Source organism: Calliphora vicina, chromosome 4, assembly GCF_958450345.1.
Source record: "Calliphora vicina chromosome 4, idCalVici1.1, whole genome shotgun sequence".
Lineage (NCBI taxonomy): Eukaryota > Metazoa > Arthropoda > Insecta > Diptera > Calliphoridae > Calliphora > Calliphora vicina.
Genome location: NC_088783.1, coordinates 113,233,989 through 113,260,048, shown reverse-complemented (window position 1 = coordinate 113,260,048; position 26,060 = coordinate 113,233,989). Strand labels below are relative to the sequence as shown.

Below are 26,060 nucleotides of genomic sequence, written 5' to 3'. Positions count from 1 at the left end.
TTAAATCATGAAAAATTTTCAATTTTAAAGCTTTTTGAAAATAGTAGTAGAAATACTACTTTTTTAAAAAAGTTTTTAAAAGTTCTAAAATAGAACATTATTTTAAACTTTAAATAAAGAGAAAAATTTTCACATAACAGTTTCCAAAAAAAAGGTACTAAAAATACTACTTTTTGCCAAAAATTATTTATATTATGGAAAAAAAGTATTTTAAAAAGCACTACAAATTTTAGTTTAATCTAACAATTATAAATCATGAAAAATTTTTAAATTTAAAGCTTTTTGAAAATAGTAGTAGAAATACTACTTTTTTTAAAAAGTTTCTAAAAGTTAAAAAATAGAACATTTTTTTAAAACTAAAATAAAGAGAAAAATTTTCAAATAAAAGGTTCCCAAAAAAAAGTATTAAAAATACTACTTTTTGCCAAAAATTATTTATGTTATGGAAAAAAGTATTTTAAAAAGCACCAATTATTTTAGTTTAATCTAACAATTATAAATCATGAAAAATTTTTAATTTTAAAGCTTTTTAAAAATAGTAGTAGAAATACTACTTTTTTAAAAAAGTTTCTAAAAGTTATCAAATAAAAAGTTTTTTTAAACTTTAAATAAAGAGAAAAATTTTCACATAACAGTTTTCAAAAAAAAATACTACTTTTTGCCAAAAAAAATTTATGTTATAGAAAAAAAGTACTTTAAAAAGCTTTAACAATTTTAGTTAAAGCTAAAATAATTTAAATCATGAAAAATTTTCAATTTTAAAGCATTTTGAAAATAGTAGTAGAAATACTACTTTTTTAAAAAAATTTCTAAAAGTTACCAAATAGAACATTTTTTTAAAATTAAAATAAAGAGTAAATTTTTCACATAACAGTTTCCAAAAAAAAGGTACTAAAAATACTACTTTTTGCCAAAAATTATTTAAATTAAAGAAAAAAGTTACTTTAAAAAGCATTAAAAATTTTACTTTAAGCTAAAATTTATAAATCATGAACAATTTTCAATTTCAAAGCTTTTTAAAAATAGTAGTAGAAATACTACTTTTTTAAAAATCCCAAAAATGGCATTTAAAATTAAAAAAAAAAATTAATACTCTAAAAATTTACGATTTCAAGCTTTTAAAAAAAGTAGTATAAATACTACTTTTTTCAAAAAGTACTAAAAAGCTGAAAATTGAATTCTTAATATTAAAGCATAATTAAAATTTTCTATTTTTTTAAGTTTTGCTCCTTTAAATTACATATAAATACTTACCCTTGCCCGATAACATTCCGGTCTATTTTCGCCCACTTTACATTTGAGGCCAAAGTCGTTCAGAAATGAAGTTTCCTAAAAAAAAATATAAATTTTATTTAATGTTTACATGTTGACTTAATTGTTTTGATTTTTAATTTAATAATTTGTTTTCAAAGTTTACACAATAACAGGCTTTTCCAAATTCCCAAGAAAATAATAATAAATTCAGTGTAAAATTTTTATCTATTCTTCAATTAGTATTAATATTTAATTTAATTAATATTTTTTTTTTGAAACTACTGTAATTATAAGTCATTATTTTTTAAATTAACATAATTGGTTTTAGTTTTTTTACTTATTCTATAAAAGTTAATTATTTCAACTGACCCTAAACGTTGAGCAAGTACAGCTGTTGTTAGTTAATATTTTTAATTCTTTATAAATAAATTAAATATAATAGCTAAAAAAATCCCGCCTATTATATTTTGTACTTCAATAAGTTAGAGAGAGTAGTAGTAGATCACGACTATGAAAGCCGCATGACGTTCTTGTTAATTGACGAGGAATTTTCTTAAGTTTAGTGGAGGTTGGCGCATCATGGCGCACAAGGTTGACAGAAATGAGGAAGAAAATACTTTTTTTTACTAAATATTATTTAATTAATAAAAAAAATTATTATGGTTTCACATAAAAAAGTGTAAATGTGAATAAAAAAAAATAATTTTAAGGTTTTCAAAAAAAGTATAATGAAATATTACGCAAATAGTAGTAAAAATGCTACTTAAATTATGGACAAAAAAAAATTAAAAATTATGCCAAAAGCTCTTATTTATCTATGGAAATTCAAATCAATTAAAAAAATTCAATTTCAACAATTTTGAAAATAGTAGTAGAAATACTACTTTTTTAAAAAATTTAAAAAATGTTGTAAATAATAACATATTGTGATTTACAATAAAAAAAATTATATTTAAGGTTTTTTTCAAAGTACATAGTAGTAAAAATGCTACTTTTTTAAAAAAATTTTCTTAAATTATAAAAAAAAAAAATTTAAAAAGTATGCCAAAATCTCTTAATCATCTATACAAATTCAAATCAATTAAAAATTTTCAATTTCAAGGATTTATAAAATAGTAGTAGAAATACTACTATTTTAAAAAAGTTGTTAAAACGTACTAAACAATAATATGTATAGATTTATTTTTAAAAACAATAAAATTTTAAATTGTAATTGCTTTAAAAAAAGTACTAAAAATACTACTTTTTGCTAAAAAGTTTATAAATTACAGAAAAAAATATTTTAAAATGTTGTTAAAATTTGTTATTCATTTAAACAAATCAAAATTAGTTAAACATTTTCAATTTCAAAGCTTTTGAAAATAGTAGTAGAAATACTACTTTTTTAAAAAAGTATTAAAATTGTACAAAATAATAATGAATATTGATTGATACTTAAATATAACAAATTTTAAAAGTTTAGCTTCTTTCAAAATAGTAGTGGAAATACTACTATTTGGCATAAATTTTCTTAAATTTTAGAAAAAATAATTAAAAATTTTAGAAAAAATTTTCTATTCATTACAGGAAATTAAATCAGGAAAAAATTTTAAATTTCAAAGCTTTTGAAAATAGTAGTAGAAATACTACTTTTTCAAAAATTTTGAAAACCTTACAAATTAATAATGTTTTTGGATTTATACTTAAAAATAATAAATTTCTACATTTAAGCTTTTTTCAAAAAAGTACTAAGTATACTACTTTTTTAAAAAAAATTCTTAAATTATGGAAAAAAGTGTTTTAAAAATGCAATAAAAATTTGTATTCATTTAATTTATTTTAAATCATGTAAAATTTTTCAATTTTAAAGCTTTTGAAAATAGTAGTAGAAATACTACTTTTTAAAAAATTTTGAAAAACCTACTAATTAATAATGTTTTTGGATTTATACTTAAAAATAACAAAATTTCTACATTTTAGCTTTTTCAAAATAGTACTAAAAATACTACTTTTTTTAAAAAATTTTTTAAATTATGGAAAAAAGTGTTTTAAAAATGCAATAAAAATTTGTATTCATTTAATTTATTTTAAATCATGTTAAATTTTTCAATTTCAAAGCTTTTGAAAATAGTAGTAGAAATACTACTTTTTCAAAAATTTTGAAAACCGTACAAATTAATAATGTTTTTGGATTTATACTTAAAAATAATAAATTTGTATATTTAAGCTTTTTTCAAAAAAGTACTAAAAATACTACTTTTTTAAAAAAATTTCTTAAATTATGGAAAAAAGTGTTTAAAAAATGCAATAAAAATTTGTGTTCATTTAATTTATTTTAAATCATGTTAAATTTTTTAATTTCAAAGCTTTTGAAAATAGTAGTAGAAATACTACTTTTTAAAAAAAGTAGATTTTCTTGGGAAAAAATGTTGGAAATTAAATACTTTTCTGAAAAAAATACATTTATATAAATAGAATTGCATTTGTAATAGCTTTACTGCCGTAAAATTTCCATTTTCTGATGTTTTAGGTTATTTTTAATTTATTTATAAAAATTCATAATGAATATTTAATTATGTTAATTTAAGTCGTTAAGTATTAAGTTTATTAAAAACAATATAATGTTATTAATAACATTATAATTTGTTAAAGCAAATCTTATTTAAACAATAGAACAGGTCTATTTATAAGAGTAAGAGCAAATAAAACCTGTTATACTTAAAGAAATTAATGCTATAAAACAAGTTTAAACAGTTCCATAAAAAAAGTACCAAAAATGGTACTTTTTGTTGAGTTCCTATAGGTCGAAATGTAACATGTTAAAAATAGCTTATTTTATATTGTTTTTTGCCAATAGTTTTCTTTAAGTGTATTTTATAATCTCTATATGCGTAAAATTGTCATTGTAGACATTTATATGCAGTTGTACGTGTATGTTTGTTTTCCCCCTACTAGTTTTTATAGTCATTATTTAACATGAGCTAATTCCATTAGCTAATATAGTTTTAAATTGCCTCGGCTGTCTCTGTGGCTGTCTGTCTGTCACTCAGCTTTGTTTGGCCTCTACAAACATCAGCATTAACAGACCCCAAACCCCATTACAATCTCTAGCTTAATCTCAAGCACACATTCTTTTACTCCCCAACTAGAAACCATTCAGAACATGGAAACAAATTAAAGAAAGACTTTGGTTTTTCTTTACACTTTTGTATAATTTATGACGGATTTTAGTTGTAACTTCTGAACTAGCAGTCGTCGTATGTTGTGTGTGTTAGATGTGATGTGATGCGATGTGATCTGTGACTTTAGACATGTGTTTGCTAAAAATAACAAAAAAAAACTAAAACGAAACATAACAAAACACAAAGATTCCTAAGTTTTATTTTACACACAAAAAAAAGCTTCATCTTTAGACTCTATTCATTCATAAAAATAAAGCAAAAATTCAAAAAAAAACTTAAACACACACGCGCGCTCACTCACTTAGCAAAGCATTTGTTGAGTGGCAGAGAAACAGACAGACAGGCAGAGCGACAGACATATAGAACGTTATACTGACATTCCTACTGTGACATTTTAATTATGCAAATTATGCCGGTATGAGTTGAGGGAATTAAATACAGTTGTATTCGTCTATTACTGGTAATATGATATAATTGTGTCATATAGACTCATAATAACAAGATTTATGAAAAACAATTGTTTTACAAAACCCAAGCAAAAGGGCTTAACAGGCAGATTTGTTAATCATATTTGCAAAATGTTTGCTGAATATTGCTTATTTTTTGTTATAGCTCAATATATATTAATATTTAGTACATTCTGACAACTTTTAAAAAAAGTAGTATTTCTACTACTTTTTTTAAAAGCTTTTAAATTTAAAATTTTTAATATAAACAAATTTATTTAAATGAATAAATATGTTTGCTATCACTTTTAAATTTTTGTTTATATATTTAAAAATTTTTTGTTAAATAGTAGTATTTTTACTACTATTTTCAAAGTAACTTAACAGTGGAAATTTAATTATTTTTAACAATAAATCAATATACAAACATTTTAATTACTTTTTGCAAACTTTTTAAAAAAGTAGTATTTCTACTACTTTTTTCAAAAGCTTTCAAATTAAAACTTTTTTCATTATTCAAATTTGTTTACTTGAATTAAAATTTTTGTTTTACAAATTGAATAATTTTTCCTAAATTTTAAATTTTTTTTACAAAAAGTAGTATTTTTACTACTATTTTAAAGATACTTAAAATTCTAAATTTATTTATTTTTAACAATAAATCAATTTATATAAATTTTAATTACTTTTTGCAAACTTTTTAAAAAAGTAGTATTTCTACTACTTTTTTCAAAAGCTTTCAAATTAAAATTTTTTTCATTATTCAAATTTGTTTGCTAGAATTAAAATATTTCCTTACACATTTAATAATTTTTTCTCAATTTTAAAATTTTTATTACAATAAGTAGTATTTTTACTACTATTTTAAAGAAACATAAAAATGGAAATATTATATTTTTTAATGAATATTCATATACATTTCAATTTAATATCTCTTGACAGCTTTTTTAAAACAGTAGTATTTCTACTACTTTTTTCAAAATTAAATTTTTTTATGATTTAAATTCGCCTAAACAAATAAAAAAATTTGATACCATTTTTAAATTAATTTTTCTATAATTATAAAATGTTTTATTAAAAAGTAGTATTTCTACTACTATTTTTCAGAAACTTAAAATTGCAAACTTATTTATTTTTATTAATAAATCGTTATATATAATTAGTAAGTAAATTTTTACAACTTTTTAAAAAAAGTAGTATTTCTACTACATTTTTCAAAAGCTATGAAATTAAAAATTTTTCCATGATTTAAATTCATTTAAACGAATAAAAATTTTTGATACCATTTTTAAATTATTTTTTCTATAATTATAAAACTTTTTGTTAATTAATAGTATTTCTACTACTATTTTGCAGAAACCTAAAAATATATAATTAGTAAGTAAATTTTTACAACTTTTTAAAAAAGTAGTATTTCTACTACTTTTTTCAAAAGCTATGAAATTAAAAATTTGTCCATGATTTATATTCATTTAAACGAATAACAATTTTTGATAACTTTTTTAAATTAATTTTTCTATAATTATAAAATTTTTTATTAAAAAGTAGTATTTCTACTACTATTTTGCAGAAACCAAAAATTGCAAACTTATTTATTTTTATTAATAAATCGTTATATATAATTAGTAAGTAAATTTTTACAACTTTTTAAAAAAGTAGTATTTCTACTACTTTTTTCAAAAGTTTTGAAATTATAAATTTGTCCATGATTTAAATTCATTTAAACGAATAAAACATTTTGATACCATTTTTAAATTATTTTTTCTATAATTATAAAACTTTTTGTTAAAAAGTAGTATTTCTACTACTATTTTGCAGAAACCAAAAATTGCAAACTTATTTATTTTGATTAATAAATCGTTATATATAATTAATAAGTAAATTTTTACAACTTTTTAAAAAAGTAGTATTTCTACTACTTTTTTCAAAAGCTTTGAAATTAAAAATTTGTCCATGATTTAAATACATTTAAACGAATAACAATTTTTGATAACTTTTTTAAATTAATTTTTCTATAATTATAAAATTTTTTATTAAAAAGTAGTATTTCTACTACTATTTTGCAGAAACCAAAAATTGCAAACTTATTTATTTTTATTAATAAATCGTTATATATAATTAGTAAGTAAATTTTTAAAACTTTTTAAAAAAGTAGTATTTCTACTACTTTTTTCAAAAGCTTTGAAATTAAAAATTTGTCCATGATTTAAATTCGCTTAAACAAATAACAAATTTTGATAGCATTTTTAAACTATATTTTATATAATTATAAAACTTTTTGCTAAAAAGTAGTATTTCTACTACTATTTTGCAGAAACCAAAAATTGCAAACTTATTTATTTTTATCAATAAATCGATATATATAATTAGTAAGTAAATTTTTACATTTTTTTAAAAAAGTAGTATTTCTACTACTTTTTTCAAAAGTTTTGAAATTAAAAATTTGTCCATGATTTAAATTCGCTTAAACGAATAAAAATTTTTGATACCATTTTTAAATTAATTTTTCTATAATTATAAAATTTTTTATTAAAAAATTTTTTATTTTCCAGAAACCTAAAATTGAAAGTTTTTTATTTTCAGTGTACATTCATACTTATTTCAATTTGGTACTTATTTTATATTTTTTTTAAAAAGTAGTATTTCTACTACTTTTTTCAAAAGCTTTAAAATTGAAAAATTCTTTATGATATATATTAGTTTGAACGAATACAAATGATTGATATTCTTTTCAAGTAATTTTTTATAAGATTTAAAAACTTTTTGTTAAAAAGTAGTATTTCTACTACTATTTTAAAAAATAACTATCATAGAAATTTTTACTATTTTAAGTATAATTCAATATTTATTGTTATTTAGTACCTTTTTACAGGTTTTTAAAAAAAGTAGTATTTCTACTACTATTTTCAAAAGCTTTGAAATTTAAAATTTCTTTATGATTTCAATTTGTTTACATGATTAAAATTATATGCTACTCTTTTTAACAATTTTTTCCAAATTTTAACTACTTTTTTGTGGAAAAGTAGTATTTTTACTACTATTTTAAAAAATAACTAAAATTGAAAATTTATTAATTTCAGCTATATTTGCATAATTAATAATAATTTTGTCTCTTAAGCCCTTTTTTTGGCTTCTGTTTTAAACTCATTCACAATTATTCGAGTAGACTTTGTGACAGTAAAACAATATTGTGTAATCGCAATCACATACAATCGTGATCAACATAAACATTATGACAAATAAATAATAATGTGCAATCTGATAAGATTCATAAAAGACATATTAGTGCATATAATTGTTTTAAATAGTCAGTCATTCAGCCAATTGTTTGTTTCTCTACGAAGTTTGTATACAAATATAAATAATGATTTAATGATTGTTCAAACATTGTTATTAAATCCTTTCAATTACAAAAATGTTTGTAATTAAATGATGATGAAGAGATTTGCATTAAATCAGACAATAATAGGGAGTTAAAAAATAAAAATAGTCAAAGGAAAATAAGTAAAATTAGCTTTAAATGAAAGTCAAAGGTGCGAAGGACCAAAAGAAATTATGGCGGTTGGAAGGACCAACATTTAACTTTCTAAAATTATAGAAATTTTGGAATACAGAATCTTAAGGGTTCGAAGGACCATAATTATGAATATTTCATTAATATATCTATCTCTCTTTAGGCCTTTCTCTTTCCTCTACAATTTCATTCTCTGGATTGTTGTCAAATTCCATAATATTTATCAAACAATTTTCCATGTGGGCTTGCCTGAATGAGCACAATAAACCGCACTCACACACTCACTCACTCAATCATTTAAATTCACGCAAATGTCAACAATAAAAAAGAAATATGAAACCATATGTAAAACGTCATATTAAAAAGTGTGATCAATTAAACTCACATAAAACGACCATAAAACACAATGAACATCAACTTTTACAAGCATTTGATTTGTAAAAATGAATAAAATAACAAACAATTAAATAATTTATTAAACCTTTTGAATGGCTAGTTAAATATTTTAAATTTTATTCTACAAAATCCATTACAATGAAAAGTGAAAGACAGCCAAATTAAGCACAAAATATGGCCTATTAAAGGGGATTTAAACTACTTATTTCAATGTTGAATTAGTTTAGATAATCCTACTTTTCGCTATTGCATTTTTCTCTTTACAAAGAATTCTAATGCAAATTTGAGTTTTTTTTTTTTTGTACAAAAAGAAAATCTATTCTATTAAATTAAAAAAGAAGTGGCATAATAGCTGGCAAAACAAAATATTTAATTCTATGAAAAGATGAGCTAGATTTTTTTAATTTTCTAAATTTGTAAAGAATATTACAGTCATAAATTTAAATAAAATTGTTTACTAAGCGAACTACAATTAAAGCTTAACTAAGGCAAGATTTAATTTAAACTCAGAATATATAAATGCAGATGATTAAAATTAAACTAAGACTTTATAATAAACCAGGATTAAAGCTTTATATTTAAGTTCAGCTTTGGATCGATTCCATTTCTAGTTCTGTTCTAGTTCTGTTCTAGTTCTGTTCTAGTTCTGTTCTAGTTCTGTTCTAGTTCTGTTCTAGTTCTGTTCTAGTTCTGTTCTAGTTCTGTTCTAGTTCTGTTCTAGTTCTGTTCTAGTTCTGTTCTAGTTCTGTTCTAGTTCTGTTCTAGTTCTGTTCTAGTTCTGTTCTAGTTCTGTTCTAGTTCTGTTCTAGTTCTGTTCTAGTTCTGTTCTAGTTCTGTTCTAGTTCTGTTCTAGTTCTGTTCTAGTTCTGTTCTAGTTCTGTTCTAGTTCTGTTCTAGTTCTGTTCTAGTTCTGTTCTAGTTCTGTTCTAGTTCTGTTCTAGTTCTGTTCTAGTTCTGTTCTAGTTCTGTTCTAGTTCTGTTCTAGTTCTGTTCTAGTTCTGTTCTAGTTCTGTTCTAGTTCTGTTCTAGTTCTGTTCTAGTTCTGTTCTAGTTCTGTTCTAGTTCTGTTCTAGTTCTGTTCTAGTTCTGTTCTAGTTCTGTTCTAGTTCTGTTCTAGTTCTGTTCTAGTTCTGTTCTAGTTCTGTTCTAGTTCTGTTCTAGTTCTGTTCTAGTTCTGTTCTAGTTCTGTTCTAGTTCTGTTCTAGTTCTGTTCTAGTTCTGTTCTAGTTCTGTTCTAGTTCTGTTCTAGTTCTGTTCTAGTTCTGTTCTAGTTCTGTTCTAGTTCTGTTCTAGTTCTGTTCTAGTTCTGTTCTAGTTCTGTTCTAGTTCTGTTCTAGTTCTGTTCTAGTTCTGTTCTAGTTCTGTTCTAGTTCTGTTCTAGTTCTGTTCTAGTTCTGTTCTAGTTCTGTTCTAGTTCTGTTCTAGTTCTGTTCTAGTTCTGTTCTAGTTCTGTTCTAGTTCTGTTCTAGTTCTGTTCTAGTTCTGTTCTAGTTCTGTTCTAGTTCTGTTCTAGTTCTGTTCTAGTTCTGTTCTAGTTCTGTTCTAGTTCTGTTCTAGTTCTGTTCTAGTTCTGTTCTAGTTCTGTTCTAGTTCTGTTCTAGTTCTGTTCTAGTTCTGTTCTAGTTCTGTTCTAGTTCTGTTCTAGTTCTGTTCTAGTTCTGTTCTAGTTCTGTTCTAGTTCTGTTCTAGTTCTGTTCTAGTTCTGTTCTAGTTCTGTTCTAGTTCTGTTCTAGTTCTGTTCTAGTTCTGTTCTAGTTCTGTTCTAGTTCTGTTCTAGTTCAGTTCTAGTTCAGTTCTAGTTCTGTTCTAGTTCTGTTCTAGTTCTGTTCTAGTTCTAGTTCTGTTCTAGTTCTGTTCTAGTTCTAGTTCTGTTCTAGTTCTGTTCTAGTTCTGTTCTAGTTCTGTTCTAGTTCTGTTCTAGTTCTGTTCTAGTTCTGTTCTAGTTCTGTTCTAGTTCTGTTCTAGTTCTGTTCTAGTTCTGCTCTAGTTCTGTTCTAGTTCTGTTCTAGTTCTGTTCTAGTTCTGTTCTGTTCTAGTTCTGTTCTAGTTCTGTTCTAGTTCTGTTCTAGTTCTGTTCTAGTTCTAGTTCTAGTTCTGTTCTAGTTCTAGTTCTGTTCTAGTTCTGTTCTAGTTCTTTTCTAGTTCTGTTCTAGTTCTGTTCTAGTTCTGTTCTAGTTCTGTTCTAGTTCTGTTCTAGTTCTGTTCTAGTTCTGTTCTAGTTCTGTTCTAGTTCTGTTCTAGTTCTGTTCTAGTTCTGTTCTAGTTCTGTTCTAGTTCTGTTCTAGTTCTGTTCTAGTTCTGTTCTAGTTCTGTTCTAGTTCTGTTCTAGTTCTGTTCTAGTTCTGTTCTAGTTCTGTTCTAGTTCTGTTCTAGTTCTGTTCTAGTTCTGTTCTAGTTCTGTTCTAGTTTTGTTCTAGTTCTGTTCTAGTTCTGTTCTAGTTCTGTTCTAGTTCTGTTCTAGTTCTGTTCTAGTTCTGTTCTAGTTCTGTTCTAGTTCTGTTCTAGTTCTGTTCTAGTTCTAGTTCTGTTCTAGTTCTGTTCTAGTTCTGTTCTAGTTCTGTTCTAGTTCTGTTCTAGTTCTGTTCTAGTTCTGTTCTAGTTCTGTTCTAGTTCTGTTCTAGTTCTGTTCTAGTTCTGTTCTAGTTCTGTTCTAGTTCTGTTCTAGTTCTGTTCTAGTTCTGTTCTAGTTCTGTTCTAGTTCTGTTCTAGTTCTGTTCTAGTTCTGTTCTAGTTCTGTTCTAGTTCTGTTCTAGTTCTGTTCTAGTTCTGTTCTAGTTCTGTTCTAGTTCTGTTCTAGTTCTGTTCTAGTTCTGTTCTAGTTCTGTTCTAGTTCTGTTCTAGTTCTGTTCTAGTTCTGTTCTAGTTCTGTTCTAGTTCTGTTCTAGTTCTGTTCTAGTTCTGTTCTAGTTCTGTTCTAGTTCTGTTCTAGTTCTGTTCTAGTTCTGTTCTAGTTCTGTTCTAGTTCTGTTCTAGTTCTGTTCTAGTTCTGTTCTAGTTCTGTTCTAGTTCTGTTCTAGTTCTGTTCTAGTTCTGTTCTAGTTCTGTTCTATTATTAATATTACCATGATCTTTAATTATTTGTTTAATATTTGTTATAGTTTATTATTTATTATTTTCTAAAAAACCATAAAACACATGTTCTTAATTTTGTTTTATTTTAATTTCTTTAACCTTGCATATTTATGCGTGCCTTTGCGGCGCTCAACTTAAATCGTTTTTCTATCTATTTTGCTACGATAAACAATGTTTGAAAAAACGTTTAATTAAAACCTCTGTTTATAAAGAACACAAAAACAAAACCAGCATCAAAAACAAACCAAAAAAAAAGAACTGTAGGTCAGTTTTTATTTTTAAAAAAAACCTCAAATTATACATAGTTTCAAATACTGAGCCACAGTGTTTTGCTTTTACTTTTTTTCTTGAATATTTTTTAATATTCGTGTTATTTGCTGTTGTCAATATGTGGTGTTTTTTGTTTTTAGCTTTTTATACTTTTCGACTGCCAGAACGTGCTTTGTCATTTTTAATTAAAACCGCACATAAGTTGTGACAAATTTATATGAAAAATATACAAGAAAACATACACAAAATTTACATAATTGTTGTATATGCTTATAAATTGTTTTATTTTTACGCTAATATCAAAGTACATGATCTTCTAGTAATTTTTCTGTTTATTATTTGTTTTTTTACAAAAACTCATTATAATCAAAAAACAATATTTACAAATTACTCAAAGCCACATTCTTTGTAAACTTAAAACTTTGTTTTGGCACATTTTAGCAATTAAATTTAATATTTAAAACAAAATAAGCCTCTTAAAAGAATTTTAGAATTTTGTTAAATGTTTTCGAACGTTTAAAAACAAACTATTAAATTGAATATAGTGTGAGTAAGGTTTAATTTTTCTAGAAATTAATTATTAAAAAATTTCAAAATTTTAATAAATTTTTGGAAATTTTGACTGCAAATATGGTAGCACCGAAAAAATTTGTTTATGAAATTAAAAGAATTTTTATGAAGTCTTGTTTAGTGCACTTAATTTTAACTAAACTTTCATTTAGCGAGTTTAACTAATCTTCATTAAACCAAGTTTAAGACTTCAAAACTAAATTTTTAGGCTTTTGAATGTTTGTTTAACCATTAAATGTGTTTGATTTTTATTTTGTTGCATTATTTATAAAAAAATAAAAACTTCTTTAAAAAAATATGGCAACTCTAAAAAAATGTGTATGGAAAATTAATAGCATTTAGTCAAATGTCTAAAATAATCATTAAATATGTTAATTTATTAATTTGTAGACATATTTAGGGCTCAAATTTAACTAAACTTTGATTTTGTGAGTTTAACTAATCTTAGTTAAACCAAGTTTAAGACCTTAAAATCCATATTTCTGGATTTTAAATGTTTGTACAACCATTAAATACGTTATTTTTAAATTTATTTCTACAATTTAAATAAATTTTGTAAAATTATTGAGAAAATGTGGCAACACCCCAAAAATAATTACATGAAATTATTAGTTTTTTGACTAAATATTGTTTAAAGGACTTAATTTCCGCTAATCTTTATTTTTGTGGGTTTAACTAATCTCGGTTAAACAAAGTTTAAGACTTCAAAATTAAATTTTCAGTATTCTGAATGTTTGTAGAACCATTAACTGTATTCATTTTGATTTTTTTTGTATTAATACAAATTTTTCTTAAACTTATTTAAAAACTATGGCAAATTCCAAAAAAAAATTATTATGAAATTAATAGAATTATCAATAAATATTGTTTAAAATACTTAAATTGAACTAAACTCCCCTTTGGTAAGTTTATGTAATCCCAGTTTAAGAAAAAAATAATGAAAATTTACTATATTTTAACTAAAAAAACCTTCATCCTTTGTCTAACTTTTGATTCCTTAAAACTAAAATTTAAGGAAATTTATTTTACACTCACCTCTTCCATGCATTTCTGCAAACATGCATGCGTTACATTTTCCAGCAGCATTACTATGCTCGTGTCATATTCATTGGATTCATCATTAAATATTGATAAATTTGTTATAAATTGATTAATTGTTAAATCATTTTCAACAGCAACATCCCCCTCATTTAAAAGCATCAAATCCAAAGGTGTGGACGTTTCTGTTACACTCTCCGTTTGACAGTTGACAACATTAAACAGTGACACGGCAACAATGACGATTTTAATTAATAATTGAAATGTTAATTTAATATTAAACTTGGAAAACATTTTGTTACATAGAATTTCACTTAAACACATTTTGCTTTAACAATTTTATAAAATATTTTGCTAAATTTTGTTTTGTTTTAGTTGAGGTTTCTAATAAAATTTTAAATAAACCGAATTTGTTTATGTAAATTTAAAACAAAAAGGCTTAAAATGTATAGAAAAGAGAGACTCCAGCATGTTAATACTCTTTTGTATGCAACTCTTTACTTTGGTTTTGTTTATGTTTCTAACGTTGTAGTTGTTGTTGTTTATTGGTTTTATTTGTTTGGGTTTGTGTGAGTGCTTTGTATTAATTAAAAATATTTGCCATTTGTTTTGATTACGTTGATGTTATTGCTATTAGTTGTTGTTGTTATTATTCTATGCTTTGATTTGATTTTTAACATTGATAATTTTCTCTGGGTGGTTTTGTCATGTATCAACAGTGTTGCCACATAACATTGCTGCTATTACAGTTGTTTTGATTTTGTTGCTGTTTTATTAACTTTTTGTTTTTTTTTGTTCTTGGCATGTAAACTCTGTTGCACTTGTTGTTTGTTTTTTATTTATTGCCAGGCATTACAATGTTTTTTTTTTAATTAATTGATTTTTGTTGTGCTTTTTATTATTGCAAATTACTTTTTTATAAGTTTTTATAACGTAAGCACGTGATAAACCGGTCTGTGTTTGAGTTTGAAAACAATATAAATAAAATGAATTATTTAGAAATTGAACTTTAAGTGACGGGTTTCAATATTAAAAGATAAAATTCTGACAGTGGGAAACAAAACAAAGAAAAAACATTGAAAATAAATAACAGAACTAGAACAGAACTAGAACAGAACTAGAACAGAACTAGAACAGAACTAGAACAGAACTAGAACAGAACTAGAACAGAACTAGAACAGAACTAGAACAGAACTAGAACAGAACTAGAACAGAACAGAACAGAACAGAACAGAACAGAACAGAACAGAACTAGAACAGAACTAGAACAGAACTAGAACAGAACTAGAACAGAACTAGAACAGAACTAGAACAGAACTAGAACAGAACTAGAACAGAACTAGAACAGAACTAGAACAGAACTAGAACAGAACTAGAACAGAACTAGAACAGAACTAGAACAGAACTAGAACAGAACTAGAACAGAACTAGAACAGAACTAGAACAGAACTAGAACAGAACTAGAACAGAACTAGAACAGAACTAGAACAGAACTAGAACAGAACTAGAACAGAACTAGAACAGAACTAGAACAGAACTAGAACAGAACTAGAACAGAACTAGAACAGAACTAGAACAGAACTAGAACAGAACTAGAACAGAACTAGAACAGAACTAGAACAGAACTAGAACAGAACTAGAACAGAACTAGAACAGAACTAGAACAGAACTAGAACAGAACTAGAACAGAACTAGAACAGAACTAGAACAGAACTAGAACAGAACTAGAACAGAACTAGAACAGAACTAGAACAGAACTAGAACAGAACTAGAACAGAACTAGAACAGAACTAGAACAGAACTAGAACAGAACTAGAACAGAACTAGAACAGAACTAGAACAGAACTAGAACAGAACTAGAACAGAACTAGAACAGAACTAGAACAGAACTAGAACAGAACTAGAACAGAACTAGAACAGAACTAGAACAGAACTAGAACAGAACTAGAACAGAACTAGAACAGAACTAGAACAGAACTAGAACAGAACTAGAACAGAACTAGAACAGAACTAGAACAGAACAAGTAAAAGAGCTATATTCAGCTGTGCCGAATCTTATATGCCCTTCACCAAATTATACTTCAAAATAAAAATTTTAAATATTTTTAGGTAAACAAAATATATTTTTTTTTGCAGTTTTTGAAAAAAAAAAATTTCGAATTGGTTTTTTAAAATTTTTTTTTTAAATTTAAAATTTTTTTTTTAATATTTAGCAAAAAAAACTTAGCTTAACTCACAAAATCTAAGTTTAGTTAAATTTGAGCCTTAAATATGTCTACCAATTAATAAATTAACATATTTAATGCTGAGTTTTGCAACTTGAGTAAATACTATACATTTTCCAAAAAAAAACTTTTTTGGAGTTGCCATATTTTTTACAAAAGTTTTTATTTTTTTTTTAAAATAGCAACAAAATTAAAATTAAACACATTTAATGGTTAAACAAATAGTCAAAAGTATGAAAATTTAGATTTGAAGTCTTAAACTTGATTTAACGAAGATTAGTTAAACTCGAAAATTTAAAGTTTAGTTAAATTTAAGTGTACTAAACAATAACTAAATCAAATTCCTTTAATTTCATAAACAAATTTTTTCAGTGTTACCATATTTTAAGCAGAAATTTTCAAAATTTTTTTTAAAATTATGACATTTTTAAAAAAAATTTTAAGAGAAATAAAAATAAATGTTTTTAAACAAAATTAAAAAAAAAAATTTCGTCACAAATGAAAAATGTAGAAATTACCAAGGGAACGTTAACTTGCCACTCATGGTGAAGGGTATAACTAGAACAGAACTAGATGTGAATTTAAACTATAACTGATCTAGATATTTTTTTAAATTTTTTGAGTAAGAATTTTTATTAATTTTTTCTTTTGTTTTGTTTGTTACTGTTTTGTTCTCCAATGATTTATCGCATAAAATTTTTCTTAATAAGACAAGCTCACTGAATGTTTGAAAATAATTAAAAACAGATTTCAATTAAATTTACTTTAATGAAATGTTATTTGTTTTTAAAATAATGAATATTATGGAAAATCTTATTCAAACATTGTTGCCTTTTTCTAATAATTTTTTAATTTAAGCTTAAAGTTAATTTTATTTTATTTGTTTGTTTAAATTTCCCAGAATTTTTTAATTTGTTTTATTTAATTTTTTCTTATTCTGGAAATTTTTATCACTTTTTTTTGTCTTACCCCTAACCTTTATTCATATTTCCTTTTCCAATTACACTGTTTTATATTTAAATAATGTCAATTAATTAATTTATCTTATCACAATTTCAAAATTTTACACTTCATTATGATAAACGATATTTGCTTGTTTTTCTTTCTTGTATTTCTTAACATTTATGTCACCAATTCAAATTCCCCCTCTTTTCAATATATTTCATGCATCATAATCATATTTAAATTAATTTTTATTTATATTTTTTTTAAGCATCATTTATGTTTTAACCCCCAAACAATGGATTATTATGATGGTGATGGTTTGTTTTGTTAATGGGGTGTGTGACAACTTCACACTCTCTTATTTATGCGTGTTTATGTTGTTGTTGTTGCTATGTTTAAGCTTCGTTTTTTGTGAGTGTTTATTCTTCGTCTTTATATCGTAATCGTTAATCGTGTTTGTTTATGTTTTTATGTATATCTTAACGGTATCACGTTTGTATCACAACTGATCGTCTCAAGTAAGTTGCGCTCAGTTGTTATACTCGTAATTGTTAGTGTTGTTGCTATTATTGCTTTTGTTGTTGTTATTAGCTACTGTTTTGATGTCGATGTTGTTATTGTTGTCATATTGTCGTTATTATTCGATTTTTTCGCATTTAATGTCAATATATATAAGTTATTGTTGCTGTATTAATATCACACACATTATTTTGTGAGAAAAAAGCTGCAAAGTGAAATATATTCGTACACTTAAAGAAATAATTTAATTTATTAAAGCAGAAGCTTATCATTTAAGTCATAAATATTCTTAAGGAAGTTTAAATCACCCAGAAATCTATAAATTTAATTTATTCATTGAAAATGCTTTAGCTTTTCTGCAAAAAAAAATAATTGAAAATTTCCCCTACATAATAAAAGAAATTTATATAATACCTTGAACTCCTTACCCTCCTCCAGTCATATTCAGCTGACAACTTGACTAAATCATTTTATTGCATTGATTTAAATATTTTAAAAAAAACTTTCTCAGTTCTCTGCTCACCTTTGAAAAGTCCTTAAGTAAAAGTGCCCTCGGAAAATGTCATGATTGGCTTAAATATTTTGTAAATAACATTTATCATTCAATGAGGTGGCAAATTCACAACAACATTCCCTTATTACCATAAACCCAAACACTCCCTTTTAATTCTATTGAAAGTCAACGTGAAATAAAGCGTATAAACACAATTTTCTTTCTTTTTTTTCGGAAAGAAAAAGTGCAAAGTAATTGAACATTTAAGTAGCTCGATTTCCGTTTCCTCGAAAATGAAAAATTCTCACCCCCTCCACACAAGACACACACGCATACACTTCTTTGAAACACCCTCAAAAGCTTAAGGTATAAATGGCAATGAATGAAATACAAAATATACCTGTTGGCAAATTCAAAAGAAATAACTATGCATTTTAAAATTTCCTTTGAAATTTCCGTTTGGAATGACAAAAAAAAGCGAGAAGTTTATAAATAAAATCAAAAGTGAAAAACTTTAAAATTTTTAATAATTAATAAGACCTAATTTCTTTAAAAAATATGGTAATCTTAAAAATATTTTCTTAGTCAAATAAAGTTTAATTTCTTTAACCAATAAATGAGTTCATTTTGTAAAATCTTTGCAAATTTTAAAGAAATTTTAAAAAATTCTAACAAAAATATGGCAATATCAAAAAAAATTATACATGAAATTCATTGCAGTTTGAGTAAATTTACATTAAAGGGGTTAAATTTAATTAAACTTTAATTTTTCAAGTTTAACTAAACTCAGTTAAATAAAGTTTAAGACTTAAAATAAATAAATTCATATATTTTAATGATCGTATAACCATTAAATATATAAATTTTTAAATTTTAAGCAAATTTAAAAAAAAAATGGAAAAAATATGGCAACACCAAAAAAAATTTCACATGAAATAAATAGACTTTTGACCAAATAAATATTAAAGATGTTTAATTTAGCTAAATTTGTTTTTTTGAAGTTTAACTTATCTTAGTTAAACAAAGTTTAAGACTTTAAAAATAGAAATTTGTATAACTAAATAACCATATAAGCAACAAATGTGTTATTTTTCAAGTTTTACCCCTATTTTAAACAAATATTGGAAAAATATGCCAACACCAAAAAAATTTCTACATGAAATTAAACATATTTTCATTACATGTTGTTTAAAGGTATTAAGTTTAACTAAACTTTGTTTTTTGAAGTTTAACTAATCTTAGTTAAACAAAGTTTAAGACTTTATAAATAGAAATTTGGATTTCTGAATAACCATAAAAACAATAAATGTATTATTTTATAATTTTCAGCCATATTCCAAAATAATATTCAAAAAAAATTGGAAAATATGGCAACACCAACAAAATTACAACATGAAATTAAACATATTTTGATTACATTTAGTTTAAAGGTATTAAGTTTAACTAAACTTTGTTTTTTGAAGTTTAACTAATCTTAGTCAAACAAAGTTTAAGACTTAAAACTTACAAAATCAGATTTGTAAATGAATGTAAAACAATTTAATGTAATAATTTTTTAAATTTGTATAGCTATTTAAAATAAATTAAATTTTCTGTAAAAAATATGAAAACACCGAAAATAAAATTTAAATATTAAGATTTGATTAAATTTTACTTAATACTCGTAAGTTTACCTAATCTAGATTAGACCACATTTTCAAAGAAAACTTAAAAAACTAACATATTATTTATGAATAAATATTAAATTTATCTAAACTTTATATTTATTGGTTTAACTAATCTTAGTTTAACAAAGTTTAAGTTTTCTGAGAAAACCATTAAGATATCAAATTGACTAAATTTAATTAAATTTTCTACTTATATGTTCAACTAATCCAAGTTCAATTAAGTTAAAGCAAAATAAAAATAAATATTTATCATTAAAAAGTTGTCTATAAAAGATGTATTTTATATAAAGGGTCTAAATTCACTAAAAAAAAATATGGCAACACCAAAAAAAATATTCGAAATTAATAGTATTTTGTCTAAATGTTGTTAAAAAAAGGGTTACAATTATTTAAACTTTATTTTTCCTAGTTTAACTAAACCCAGTAAAACAAAGTTTAAGACTTGAAAATTATAATTTATGTTTTAAAACATTTGAATAATTATAAATTAAATTATTTTTTTGTTCTATTGCCTTATTTTAAAAAAAATATTGAAACATTTTTTAAAAAATATGTCAATATTGAAAAAAAATATTCGGAAAATTGATAGAATATTGACTACATATCATTTAAGAGGGTTAAATTTATTTAATCTTTATTTTTCCTAGTTTAACTAAACCCAGTAAAACAAAGCTTAAGACCTGAAAATTATGTTTTATGGTTTAAAACGTTTCAATAATTAAAAATTGTGTTATGTTTTTGTTCTATTGCTTGATTTTAAAAAATATTGGAATTTTTTTTTAAAATATGGAAATATTGGAAAAAAAAATTCCGAAAATTTAAAGAATCTTGACTAAATATCATTTAATTAGGTTAATTTTAACTAAACTTAATTTTTCCTAGTTTAACTAAACCCAGTAAAACAAAGTTTAAGATTTGAAAATGATGGTTTATGTTTTAAAACGTTTCAATAATTAAAAATTGTTTTAGGTTTTTGGAGTATTGTCATATTTAAAATTTTTTTTTAAAATTTTAGTAATTTATTACAAAAAACTTCCAAACATGTAAGAAAATTATTTGAATTGGTTGTTGGTCTTGTTAAGTTTTCAAATTTCAAAATTAATTTACTGATTTACCCACATTATAACATAGAGATTGCCAATTTAGAAACACTAAAACACACGCACTTCCTCTGACACATACACGCTTTCTACATAAATATAGATATGTATGTAGTTGTTGTATGTGTGTTTAATTTAAAATTGTCAGGAAACGGAAATTGTTTTAGTTTTTTTTTCCAACAACCCTCCAAAATATGTCTTTCTATTATTACTAAAACAAAATTGCAATTTGTTTTTCTTGAGTTTTTTTAATGTAAATTTACCTTTAGGCTTAACTTTGTTTCTTATGTTTTCCTAAAACAAAATTGAAAATTTCCTTTTTAATTAAATTTTATTTTTGCAAAAATATTTGATTTCATAGCACAATTGCTTAAAAAGGATTTTTATATTGTGTAATAGTTTTTCTGCTTTGATTTTGCTTTATGGTTTCCAGCGCTAATTTTAATTTAATTTCTTTAATTGGTTTTTATTACCTTTATTACGTTTCCTGCTCTGCTTTTAGTCTTGGTTAAGACCCTACAAACAACAACAACAATAATAAGGAAAAAACACTTGTATGTGTTCTTTTCAACATCTTCTCTTAATTTGGTTTATTATTAACTCTTGTTATTGTTTTTATTTTCTTCTCCTTTCTGTACAAACATGTTTATATGTGGTTTTTTAAATGGGTGTGTGTGTGTTTGAGAGAGCCTTTGTGATAAACAAGTATGTAGCGATGTGTATGTTTGTTTAACTGTTTTAATTGCAATTCTCTCATTTCATGTTCAATGTTTTGGTTTTTTTGTTCTGCAACTCATTCATAAATTAAATGGCAGTGTGAACTTGATTTAAAAGAAAACATAATAAACCGGTACTAATTACACTCAAAGAAATGTTATTTCAATAAAATTCTTAAATTAAAACAAATATTTTATTAAATTAAAACATTTTTTGTTAAAAAATCTCAATAATTTAATAAGATATATTTCTTTTATTTCTATTTCAAACCCTTTAGCAATAAATTATATATGACTACCATATTTAAGCATTGCTAATATAATCTTCATACTTTCTTTCCAATTATTAGCCTCTCAAAGGAATATTTAACTTTCTTAATTGATTTCTATGCTGTTAGCATACTAACAACTGTTTTATATAATAAGAAAATATGTTCTTTCTTTATTATTCTTCTCCCTTTTTTTGCTAATTTCCCTTAAGAAACATACAAATATTTTATAATATCATAAATTTAATAATTTACTTTTTAATGCCAAAGAGAAAAGCTTACACACAGCCTCCCACAAACAAATTTTACACATACAAGAAAAACACTTAAGTGTAAAAGACAATAAAAATCCATTACTCGAAGGCTTTCTTATGTTTTTAATAATGTAAACATATTGAAAGGATATAAGGCATTTTGTTGTAGCTTACAAATCCTACAAAAGAAAACTTTAACACCAACAGCGATGCTTCAAAAGAGAAAATAAGGTACTTTAATAAACCCAAAAAAAAAGTTTTTAAAGAAAATTAAAAATATTCTGGAAATAGGGAAACTTAATTCTTTTGGAAATTTCTTATTATTTAAAAATTTTCTATTGAAAACCTTTATTAAATTTAGCTAAACTTTCTTTTTCCAAGTTTAACTAATCTTTGTTAAATAAAGTTTAAGACTTCAAAATCCCTTATTTGGCTTTTAAGCCATCATTTTAACTATTACATGAATACATTTTGTATAATTTTTACATATTTTAAAGGAATTTTAAAAATTTTTGTGAAAAATATGGCAACACCAAAAAAATTTTAACACGAGAAAAATAGTTTTTTGCTTAAATATTGTATAAAGGATTTAAATTTAGCTAAACTTTAATTTTCCTAGTTTAACTAATCTTTCCAAGTTTACCTTTATTTTTCCAAGTTTAACTAATCTTGGTTAAACCAAGTTTAAGAATTCAAAATCAGTTTTCAGGCTTTATATCATTCGTGTAACTGATTCCTTTGGTGATTTTGTATACTTTTTATATTATTTAAACAAATTTTAAAAAATTCTGTAAAAAATATGGCAACACCAAAAAAATTTAACACGAAAATAATAGTTTTTTGCTTAAATATTGTATACTGTACTTAAATCTAGTTAAACTTTATTTTTCCAAGTTTAACTAATCTTGGTTATACAAAGTTTAAGACCTCAAAATCAGTTTTCAGGCTTTAAATCATGCATGTAACTTATAGTTGGGTAATTTTTTAAACTTTTTATATTATTTAAACAAAATTTAAACATTTCTGTAAAAAAATGTGCCAACACCAACAAAATTTTAACACGAAAATAATAGTTTTTTGCTTATATATTGTATACTGAACATTAATCTATCTAAACTTTAATTTTCCAAGTTTAACTAATCTTGGTAAAACAAAGTTTAAGACTTCAAAATCAGTTTTCAGGCTTTAAATCATGCATGTAACTTATAGTTGGGTAATTTTTTAAACTTTTTATATTATTTAAACAAAGTTTAAACATTTCTGTAGAAAATATGTTTAACTAATCTTTCCAAGTTTAATTTTAATTTTCCAAGTTTAACTAATCTTGGTTAAACCAAGTTTAAGACTTCAAAATCAGTTTTGAGGCTTTAAATCATTCGTGTAACTGATTCCTTTGGTAATTTTGTATATTATTTAAACGAAATTTAAAAATTTCTGTAAAAAATATGGCAACACCAAAAAAAATTGAACACGAAAATAATAGTTTTTTGCTTAAATATTGTATACAGAACTTAAATCTAGTTAAACTTTATTTTTCCAAGTTTAACTAATCTTGGTTATACAAAGTTTAAGTCACCTAAATCAATTTTTCAGCTTTTAAATTTTCCTGTTATAATTAAATAGTGTATTTTTTAAGTTTTTGACATATTTTAAATGAATTTTAAAAAATATGGCAACACCATAGAAAAATTTAACACGAAAATAATAGTTTTTTGCTTAAATTTTGAATTCGAGACTTAAATCTTGCTAAACTTTATTTTTCCAAGTTTAACTAAACCTGCTAAAACAAAGTTTAAGAGATTTAAATAATATTTTCTTTCTTGCAAAGTTTTATATAAAAATATGTATCTTAAAAATCTTGAAAAAATTGTAAATTCTTTAAAAAAAAATTGGTAAAATGTACCAAAATAGTACTTTTTTGGTTAAATTTAACCCCTTATCTTGTATCTCGATGTATGTATTTGAAAGGGTGTAGAAGAATTTTGTTAAAGCTTAAATGTTTGTTTGCCTAAGTCCTTAAGACTTCCATATAACTCTGCTTCTTTCGCTAGGTTATTTGCGTACAAATACAATATTTATTAAGTCTGTATTGTTTGGGTCATATAATAAAGTTGTAAATGCTTTTGGGGGCATAAAATTCAATTGAATATGCCACCTAATGTAATAAAATATGAGAATTAACTTGGAAAATATGTAAATTCAACAAACACAAAGAAAGTTTACACTCCTATACACAAACCTTTACATATGCATATACAATAACACTTGCTCATATTAACAGTTATACTCCCTGCCATATCCTCTCTCTCACTCTCACTTGAGCAGACAAATTATAACGGCAACAAGAGAACAGTTAAATCTAATTTAATTTTTCTTCATTTTTTTTTTGTTTTGTTTGTTTGTTGTTCTTATTTTAGGGTAAAACATTAACAACAACAACACAAATTTTCAAAAGAAAAACATATTGTTTTTGTTTATTAGAGGAAATTTGCCAACAAACTTAACAAACATTCGAATAAAGTTTGTTGAATTTAAGGGTTTAGGAAAAATATGCTAAAATTATAAAATAATTGGATTTAAATTGAAGAATTAAAGAAAGAAGTTTGTTCTAAGTGAAGGGGAAGGAAGTGTTAATTCTTTAGAAATGGTGGGAGGAAAATTGGAATTTTCAAGTTTGTATCACTCCCACCTCCATAAGATTATCTGAAGCTGCCTACCTCCCAAGTTTTAGTGAAAATTCTTATAGAAGAAGGTTCATTGAACCTTAAAGGAAGTATTACGTAATATTAATTGGACAAATGCGATCTGTCTGTACATTAAATCCACCTCATACACTTCAAAATAAGTCGTTGGCGGCTATTAGCTGACATTGATCTAACCGGCTTCATCCTCTGACTTGATATTTTTTTCTTTTTTAAATGATTAAAAGGAACAAAATCTGTCTTCTCCTACATTCTTTACTGTATTCTGCATTTAGTTATTTAGAATACTTTATTGACAACAAAAGTTAATTGCAATTTTAATAAAATTCCTAATATTTATAAAAACAAGCAGCTTTATTTAACGAAAACATTACACAGTTGTAAAATCTAGGTCTTTCAACAGAGTTGCATTTTTGTTTACATTAAACTGTCACAAAGCAGGGCTGTATACAGTGCGTACTAAAATAATTAACCATTGTTTTCTATTGACAAAAATAGTATGTTTTTAATTGTAAACTAATGGGAAAACTTTTATTTTATATTCTTTTAGATATTGCGTGGAATTTGAGGTGTTAAGAACTTCCAAGGCCTGCCACAAATTGCCGCCCTACAATTTATTGATAGAAGGTAAGAAAAATTATTTTTTTTTCTAAATAATTATTTCAATTATTAACAAACTTTCATTCCATTTAATTTAAAAGGCGACCGCATTATAGTGCGCTGTGATGTAGAAGCCTTTGTCCAAGACTTTGCCGCCTCAGCGGACAACAATCTAACTTCATCCACCCTCAAATCAAAACATCATAATGACTCTGTGTACAATAAACTAGAAGTGGCCACCAGCTCCACGGAGGAAGATTTAAATGACAGCGATGAGAATATGATCGACAATAGCAGCAGCAGCAGTAGTAGTAGTGATGAGCATGATGACTATGATACGGCCTCGTTAACGGTGAAAACTTCAACAACAACTACCACAACAACGACTACCACCACTACACCTTATCCGCCGCCACAGGCCATACAATATCATTGTCGTGGTGAGGGTTTGCCGGGTCGCACCACAAGATGGAGTGCTTTGGCAGCGCCCTCGTGCCGTGGCAAATGGTTGAGATTGACGCTGGATACTCCGAAAAAATGTACACATGCTCAGTTTATATTCGTTTAAAGGGAAGAACAAAAATGCATTAATAAGTTTTTTGTACAATTTTATTTTGAAAAGTTAAAATTTTGCTAACAAATTCCGTTTTTTTTTTGTTTTACAAATAAAATTTTCCATTAATTTTTGAATATCTATGAAGAAATCATTTTTAGGTTTACTACACTTTAATTTTCCTAGTTTATCTAAACCCAGTTAAACGAAGTTTAAGACTTTTACATAAAACTTAAAGATTTCATGCCTACATATAGGAATTTTCAGCAAATTTTGTTGTGAATTTTTTATTTTTG

General features: G+C 24.4%; 2 protein-coding genes across 2 annotated transcripts in view; one reads left to right on the top strand and one right to left on the bottom strand.

Annotated features, from left to right (window-relative positions):
• Positions 1 to 17,021, bottom strand: part of sev (sevenless) — a 40,251-nt gene extending 23,230 nt beyond the window's left edge. Inside the window, exons 1-3 of the mRNA XM_065508086.1 lie at positions 16,916 to 17,021; positions 13,719 to 14,675; positions 1,255 to 1,329 (exon numbers count right to left, since the gene is read on the bottom strand). Of these exons, the coding sequence (XP_065364158.1) occupies positions 1,255 to 1,329; positions 13,719 to 14,045 (402 nt within the window). The 5' untranslated portion in view covers positions 14,046 to 14,675; positions 16,916 to 17,021. The remainder of the gene's footprint in view (positions 1 to 1,254; positions 1,330 to 13,718; positions 14,676 to 16,915) is intronic.
• Positions 17,022 to 24,079: 7,058 nt separating this feature from the next.
• On the top strand, positions 24,080 to 25,779 carry LOC135958694 (uncharacterized). The gene is made up of 3 exons (XM_065509585.1): positions 24,080 to 24,102; positions 25,162 to 25,238; positions 25,313 to 25,779. The coding sequence occupies exons 1-3, from the start codon at positions 24,080 to 24,082 to the stop codon at positions 25,777 to 25,779; spliced, it is 567 nt and encodes a 188-aa protein (XP_065365657.1).
• The last annotated feature ends 281 nt before the right edge of the window (positions 25,780 to 26,060 follow it).

Excerpts from the sequence above, each read along its gene's own strand:
- LOC135958694 (XM_065509585.1), top strand. The coding sequence starts at position 24,080 with ATGAGAATTAACTTGGAAAATAT. Across the intron at positions 24,103-25,161 it reads AGAATTAACTTGGAAAATAT|ATATTGCGTGGAATTTGAGG; the intron begins GTAAATTCAACA and ends ATATTCTTTTAG. Across the intron at positions 25,239-25,312 it reads CTACAATTTATTGATAGAAG|GCGACCGCATTATAGTGCGC; the intron begins GTAAGAAAAATT and ends TTAATTTAAAAG.